Below are 8332 nucleotides of genomic sequence, written 5' to 3'. Positions count from 1 at the left end.
CCCCCTCCCTCAGGAATGCAGCCAGCTCCAGTTCCCTAAAGAGACAGGCTGAGGGTGTGGTCCCCTGTGTGCTGGGCCCACCCTAATTGAATGGTCACAGCACAGAGATTTAAATCACACTGTCACAGGGCAGAGATTTTTGGGGAGAAACCAAGGTGGCTTTCTGCCATATAGCATATGCTAAGATATTCTTTTATCAGGATGGATGATCTCCTGTGATATGTGAAACAAATGGTATACCTTTGAAATGTATGATTCTGGAGTTTGTAAAATGACATTGTCCTCATGGAAGACATAGTCAGACTTGTCCTTTCAGAGAGTGAAAATTGTGGAATCTTTTCTTGCTGACCTGATTTCAATCTGAGCTCCTTATCCTCTACTATGGCATTGGACAGGATACAGAAGGAAATATTCCCAAAGGAGCCAAGATCTTCATAATGGAAGGAAGGACATTTCAAAATATTGGATTCCTAAACACAATTACTGACTTGAGGATACAAGAGGGAACTCTGGAGCTTTAGGTGATTTTCTTGGCAGACTGGGCCAGGGAATTTTGGATTTATTGTCAAAGATTCCTTGATCAAAGGGAACAGAATTGCCCCTCAGGGCCTAAATGCAGAAAAGATCTTAAGCTCCCTTGTAGAATTTTCTCTTGAAGAGTCTTGCCTGGATATAGGCCCCAGTGGGCCTTTCAGACTGAATTCCTTCCACTGGTAGAATGTGAGTCTATGGGTTTGACACAATTTGGGTAGATATAGCTTCCCTTCTCAAGGTCCCTGCTACTCTACTCTCTGTCATATATGCCATCCTGAGCGATAGGGAGAAAGTGAAAGAGGAATTTAGCAATATTATTTAAAGGAACAGCCCTTAAAAATGTTGTCCCCTAAATTAAACACAATGGTTATACACAGTTAAATTTAAAAGCTGTGGTGTTAACAAATACAGTAGGAGATCTAAGATGCTGTACATAAGCTTGGCTGAAAAATGGAAGAGATCCTTACAGACAAGTCTGATCAAAGAATCATAGAGTTAAAAGAGATCTCAAGACTGGTCTAGTTCAACCCATTGCATAGATACAGGATGTGATACAACTACACCTAGACAGATGCTTTTCCAGTCTTTCTTGAAAAGCTCCAATGAAGGATATTCCACAATATCCCTGGGCTGCTTGTTCCACTGTCCTCCTGCTCTGACAGCTAAGAGGTTTGTCCTCAGATTTAATTTAAACCTCATTTGTTGTAACTTAAACCCACTGCCTCATGCTTCTTTCATTGTGGGAAGGCCTTTCAAATATTAGAAAACTTCTGTCGTGTCTCCTATGAATATCCTTTTTTCCAAACAAAGCTACCTGGTTCTCTTAACCTTTCCTGGTATAGTTTGCAGCCTAATCCCTTAATTATTTTTATTGTTCATCTTAGGATCCTGTCTGGGTTTTCTACATCTTTCTTAAGTTGCAGAGTCCAGAACTGTATACAGTACTATAGCTGATACCTACATTACGCTGTGGCACCTTTGAAAGGATCTCAAGGCACCCCAGGGTGCCATGGCACCCAGGTTGAGAATCACTAATCTAGAGGATTGCGGAAGTTTTACAAGCTTCAGAACCATACTGCGTAGTTTTGCTGCTCTAGAAAACTGATATCTCTACCTAATATAAAAGGCAATATAACATTTCTGACATACTTTACTTAATAGCTGCATTTTTCTTTTTAATTTATTATAACTAGCCATGTAAAATAGACCCTTAGAGTATTTTCAAACATTCAGAACTGTTTTTCTTGAGTCACATATTTTGTCATTTAATAAATTATGGATTAGCTGAGGCCTTATGGTTAAAATTCTCCCATTACACTTCTCTTCTTTACCTGAGCAATGGTATGATCAGGACACCAACTGCGGATAAGGAGCAGTTTACGAAACGTGTCCAATAAGCTGTCATAACCATCTGGAATAGGAGTCTCTTCAGGAGCTTTTTCATCAAACCAAGCTTTCCAAGCCTTCTCATTTCTTGCAACTTGCCCCAGAAGCTGGTTAAAGGGGTTCAAATTAGATAACTGTACCAGGTTGAGCCATGTCATATCAAGGATCCATTTTTTTGGCTTTGGTTCCACGGAATTCAGATCCAAACTTGCACCTCCTGCAACATGAAAAACATCATCAAAGAAGGAAATAATTATTTAAAGCTAAGTCATAGGTGAGCCTAAGTATTGATTTCTTCCCTCTTGGTGCTACCAATTTTATGGGGTTTTCAAATGCTGATATAGGTTTTTGCATTGAACAACTATTTAGTGAATTGAATTAGTCTGAATAAGGATAAGAATCACATATTTCACAGACCCCTGGCAGATATTAAAATAATTTTGTGATGGGACCCAATCCCTCATTCCAACAATTGTTCCTCCTGCCATGCTTTGCAAGACGCACCATAGCTAGGACCAAGAGACCAATCCCAGTTATGCCATTATTTTAATGGCAACCTTGCAACCTTGCAATTGTGGTTAGTAAGGTTTCCATCCAGTAGAGCTCATGAGCTGAAGCTGGGGAGTTTAACCCTCCCCAGCACTGGCAACCCAGACCTGCTGGTTGGCTGCCTGGCCATGCAGCTCTGAGTAAACTGCAGGGCAAGGCATATTGTAGTCTTTGGTCACAGTGAGCCCTGCAGCAACCCAGCATGGTGCTTACCTTGCCCTGGATATGCAGCTCACTGTGACCTGGCACTCTGCCCAGCTGATGGGCTTTCTGGACTTCTACAGGCTGAGAACTACATGGTATAGTCTTCTGATATGGGGGGAGCTCATCAGCTGATGGTCTCTCTAGGCAGCAGCTAAAAGCACAAGGTACATCCCCATACACCACATGGCTGTCAGCCAAGCTCTGCCATGCAACCAGCATCAAGCTATGTGGCAGGGCTACTCCATTACATGTTCAGTTTGAAACATGATGGAAACCAGCCACAAAAAATTCCACATATTTTATTTTGTGGAACATCATTTGTAGCTGGTTTCTTATTTCATCATGCTATTAATATCTTGAATGTATGGCAGGACTACTCTTTATGGTGCAATTAACAGGTGAATCACATTGTAAGTGTAATAACTTCCAGGATCCACAGCCTCCAAAATATGGAGGGGTAGGAAAGATAGTTTTGTAACTGACACACTGGAGAAGGGGTCAAAAGAGCTGAGCTCCCCTGCTGACTCTGGGGAATGCACAATACCTGCTGAAGAGTATAAGTTGAAACCTGCCAGCATCCCATAGGGATGGTACTTTTTGGGCTTCATTTTTCTCATCTGCAAGGAAACACAAGTTCCATTCTCTTCATAGGTGGTGCCACATACATGCTCCCTTGCTTGCCAGAAAACATAGTGCCTGTATCCACATCCAGCACCTTAGACTCTCAGTTAATGAACTGAACCCTTAACTAATACTTGGAAAATACATCAAAATTATTGTTTGGAAAGTATAGCATACATACAAGATCCTGTTAATATAATTATTGACAAATATGTTTTGACAATTTATGGATATATGGAAATAGACACACTTTAGGATAAATTACCTTTGATGAGCGTCTGAAACTCATTGTGAGTGATTTGTTTGGCCTGCAAGTCAATCTTCAATGTCATGAGCAACGTGAATAGGAACTTGTGGTTTTCATACAGCCCTCGTACTGTATACTTGAATACTTCATAGGTGAGTTGCTTAATTATGTTGGCTACTCGCTTGGCTGTGATCTGAGATTTCACTGATCTTTCAACAGACAGGTCAAAAATGCCAAGGAATTGCCGTAAAGATGTCTGGTACATTATATTTACCAAACTCATTTCCACAACTAGGAAATAAAGGATGCTGCCGCGACTAGCAACTGGACGGTATTCTTCCCGTGCAGTATTGATTTTCACCTCTGTCTCTGCCGCAGTATTTAATTTTTCACTGACCTTAAAATTAATTGAAAAGACCACATAAATTAAGTTGTGTCATTTGCAATTTATATGGCAAATATAAATAAAGGTGTTGATTCAGATGGTAACTGTATTTAGATTTTCTGTTGTATTGGAAGAGCTTCAATATAGGCATTGTGTTTTCATGTTTATTTAAACAGCACAAAGCACATCGTCACCTGATCCCAATTAGGCCTGCTAGACTTTACTGTAATACAAAAGTGCTCATGCAGAATTTTACATTGCATGTAAGGTGCATATCTGACTTGTTCACTGGGAATAGCAATATTGTATTATGTACTTGTTATAAAGTCACCATTTTATGTACTGGTAATAAACTCAGGAACAAATATAGAGAGACAATTCTGTTTAAAGAGTCTTTAAATTTCAAAATACATTTCTAGTGTATTCAAAATTCACCTCCTCTGCAGTTATTTTAGTGATTCTTAGGACTTCTATCAAAGATGTGTCTTCAACCAAAGACCCCTCTGTGCTGGTTAGACGGACAAGAAGATTGTCTTCAAGTTCCTGCATTTTCCTCTTGTTAAATGTCACTTCTTCCATCAGTTTGACTCTTTCTGCTTCTAGCTCCTGTAGTATATTATATTGATTAGAATCTTTAAGATTAATTAAAACAAAATGTTACTTACACCCATACCAAAAATGTGGGATGTCATGCATCATAGAAAGACTGGGGTTTTTGCTACCATTTCTATAGGAGGCAGAAATGTTATGTAGAAATAGAATCTATTGCACCCTCTTTTTATGTTATTCTGAAGCATGTTCAACCATGAAAATGTAGGCCATTAATAAAAAAAAATCCATTTGGATAAGATTATTAGGTTGTAATTTCCAAGAAGAACTGGTGTCTTGCTCTGGGTAGATAAAATAAGAATGGAAAATATCTTGCATGAGATAATTCTGCATTGTTGTATGAATTGACTGGATGATCACTTACATTTCAAATTTCAATTATTCTATGATTTAGTAAGGTACATTTTCTCACAGGTTATAAATTATGAGATACTTCAGCTCTGAGTACCTGTGCAATGTCAAAACTTCTGCAACAGCTACTCAATAAAGGCACACAGTCCCTTTAAGTTTGATTTTCCTCACTCCACTGGCAAAAGGTAGACTTAAAGATCAAATAAATTGGCAGCTGGGAAGGGAAGTGATGGGATAGCCAGGAAATGGATGTAGCATAGCCCCACCTGCTAGAAGGGCCCCAGGATCATTCTCAGCAGAGAAGAGTCCAAGCACTTTGTAGGGTGAAATCAATAATTTTTAAACATCCATTTCTCTATAGCTGTAACTCTTTTCAACTTATTTTCATTTGCTCCAATAACCAAGACAACAGAAATGCTGTTTGGTGTTTCAAAGAATGCGTGATTTTGCTGTAAAATCTGAAAATCTTTCTCTTTGGAAACTTATCATTTAATGTTTTCCATTCAGATTGCATGTGCATGCTAATGTAGACATTGTTATGTCAGAGGAGCTGCCCACAAGTATGCCCCACCCATCCACTTCTGTTCCACATGAACCAAACACAGACATAAGGTGGTGAAGCTGCTCCAGGGACATCCCTGCCACCATTCTCAAATACACACAAAGCAGTTATCTCTAGAGTGGAGGCCAGTGGTGCCCCTGAAGTGAGTTCACCATTTCATTTCTGGGTTCAGTGTCTGCAATCAGGAGCAGGTGGACAAGAAGTACTCAGAAGCAGCACTCCCTGGGCATACTGGGGATGCAGTGTAGATGTATTCTTAGAAAGTTACAAATAACAGTCACAAATAAAAGGAGTGACTCAAACATGAGTCCTATCTTAACTAAATTCTTCCACTTTTATTTTCACTTTCGTACTAGGACCACACTGGAAACAGTAAGCTTTATAATGTGTTAGGGATAATTCAGTAAAAGACTGCATGTGCTTCTACTGTTGCCTCTCAATTTTTGGACCACCATAGCTACAACATCACTCTTACACTCCTGTGCTTATATTCTAAGAAAAAAATAGGCATCTAGAAAATTCATTCTGTTTTTAATATTTAAAATATATTTCTTTAAAACAATGAATTAATATCCAAGTTTTCAGGTTTTTGGTTGTAGACTTGTTGGTCTAAGGACATACGCGGGCAAGGTTCTTAGAGTGGAGGTGATATCTTTTATTAGACCAACTGAGTAGCTGGAAAAAAGTTCTTAGCAAGCTTTCGGGAGCAGTTACCCTTCTTCAGGATGCCTCTGCTTTGGTAACACACCATCATTTGACCCCAGCACTGAGTCAGGAAAAGGGACTGAGAAAGAGAAGGACCCACACCGCCTTTTCAGGTGCTCAAGGAAGGTGGAATAAAATTGCATGTAAGTGCCTAAATCCACTTATAGGTCTAACAGGTGGAATAGAATCTGGACTTAAAATTCTGCAAAATACCTATGAGAGGATTTTCAAAAGCACTGCATATGCCTTTGTTATATACCAAGGATCAAGGAACTTCTTAAAAAGTAAGTGGACACAGACAGATACCTTGTGAACACTACAAGTGCTCTGGGAAGCTGTTTTTCAGAAGACTGACTGGTAAGGACCTACTTTTAATCAGAGGAATCTCCAAAATCACCACTTCACATCCTTACCCACAACTACAAGAAGCAATATCTGGAACATCAAGAATATCAATATGGGATGATATAGTTGAGGATGGTCCTGCTTTGAGCAGGGGGTTGGACTAGATGACCTCCTGAGGTCCCTTCCAACCCTCATTTTCTATGATTCTATATCCTATGACCTGCCAGAGGTAAACATGAGGCAACAATGCTGCCAATGGCCTGCCACTGCAACAATAAGAAAGCAGCTGGTAAATATATGCTCAGAAAATCCTAGGAACATGTCCCATGCTACAGAGGAAGATAATCCCTCCTTCCCCATAATCCGTGTTAATCTGATCTTGGGGAAAAATACCTTCCCAACACCAAGTTTGGTGACTGATATGACCTTGAGCAGAACAGCAAGATCTTATACCTAGAAAACTCTGGAATTCTGCTACCAGTAGGAACATCAGTATACCTCAGTCAAAACCCCCTACACATACCTATGGCCAATGTCCCAATAGCTCAGAGGAAAGAGAAAAAACCCTCCAGAAGCCAGTACCATTCATGATGGATAAATGTTCCTTCCTGCCCTACTGGTGACTAGCAAAACCCTGTGTTTTTTTTTTCTCTTCTCTGTTCTGTTTTCCACAAGACAGATTTTCAGAGGTTTTCAACCTACAAATTCTCAGCACTTATAAAAAATCTAGCTTCACATTTTCTCTTGTGTGGAAGTAAACCCAAGAAGACTTCAGCTTTCATTCACATTTTAATAACGACACTCTTTGAGCTTGGCCAAGATGCAAAACAAATCCACTCATGATATACATACTGGGAAATATTTTATTTCATACATATTAAAATACTACTGATCCAAGGCTTAGCACTTACCTGTTTTTCAGTGAGGATGACACGGCCAAGGAGCTGATCTTCCAATCCTTTCATGGTAACAGTGAAATCAATCACAGCTGTTTTGGCACTGATCTCAGGAGTATAGGAAGGATTAGCTAATTTAGTTGTTATATAAAGGGTAAATCCTGTCATCACATCTACCTCCTTGTCACCTACTTTTACCTGAAAATAAAAGAGAAATAGATTTTTAATTTTCAGAGGCTAGCATTCTAAGGAACTATTATGATCTTTTTTCCAAAGAAAGATAATCTTACTTAAAGAAAAATCAAAAATAGAATTAAAATCTGTAACCTAGTTGCATTCCCCTCCTCACCCCCATCCCTCGTTCAGGCGATCTGTCTTTCCCTACCAGGCTTTGTCATCTTTTTTGGATTCACAATTCTAAACATCCACTAATAAAAGTAGATCTGTTCATTTCAAAGGTGCCCATCACTATGATATGTAGTTAGCATTTGGCTTGAGGTATCAAGTCTACTGCCCTTTTATTTTTGTGTTTAAAATTCATCTTACTTTATGAGTTGAGCCAGATCTTATGAAATTTTTTTCCAAAATGCTATCTAGAGCAGGATCGAGTTCTTCTCCAACATCTTCTATTAACAGAGGTCTTCCCAGGGAAAGGCAGTCTTCTATATGATTCCTGAAGTACTTGTGGTTCAGAGCTGTAACCTAAAAAGATTTGTTTCTAGTAAAAATACCATCTTGTCATATATAACGTTCAATATAAAATCTATCAACACTGTAAAAAATGGAATTCTCCCTGACCAACTACATGCATCACCACAATATATGGGCTTGCTCCTGTTTCCTTTGAAATTAATGAAAGTTTTGCCCTAGACTTGATGTGGAGGAGGAGGATTGATTTTTCCCCCTCATTGTTGCATATCTCATTTACTTGCTTACAT

General features: G+C 39.2%; 1 protein-coding gene across 1 annotated transcript in view; it reads right to left on the bottom strand.

Annotated features, from left to right (window-relative positions):
- LOC109291939 (dynein heavy chain 5, axonemal-like) overlaps positions 1–8332 on the bottom strand; it is a 361945-nt gene that overhangs the window by 88497 nt on the left and 265116 nt on the right. Inside the window, exons 63-67 of the mRNA XM_019509183.1 lie at positions 7941–8096; positions 7410–7592; positions 4362–4532; positions 3560–3938; positions 1866–2137 (exon numbers count right to left, since the gene is read on the bottom strand). Coding sequence (XP_019364728.1) covers positions 1866–2137; positions 3560–3938; positions 4362–4532; positions 7410–7592; positions 7941–8096 — 1161 coding nt within the window. The remainder of the gene's footprint in view (positions 1–1865; positions 2138–3559; positions 3939–4361; positions 4533–7409; positions 7593–7940; positions 8097–8332) is intronic.

Source organism: Gavialis gangeticus, unplaced genomic scaffold, assembly GCF_001723915.1.
Source record: "Gavialis gangeticus isolate Ggan-Ray unplaced genomic scaffold, GavGan_comp1, whole genome shotgun sequence".
Lineage (NCBI taxonomy): Eukaryota > Metazoa > Chordata > Crocodylia > Gavialidae > Gavialis > Gavialis gangeticus.
Note: the sequence above shows the minus strand (reverse complement) of the source record. Positions and strands in the feature narration are given on the sequence as shown.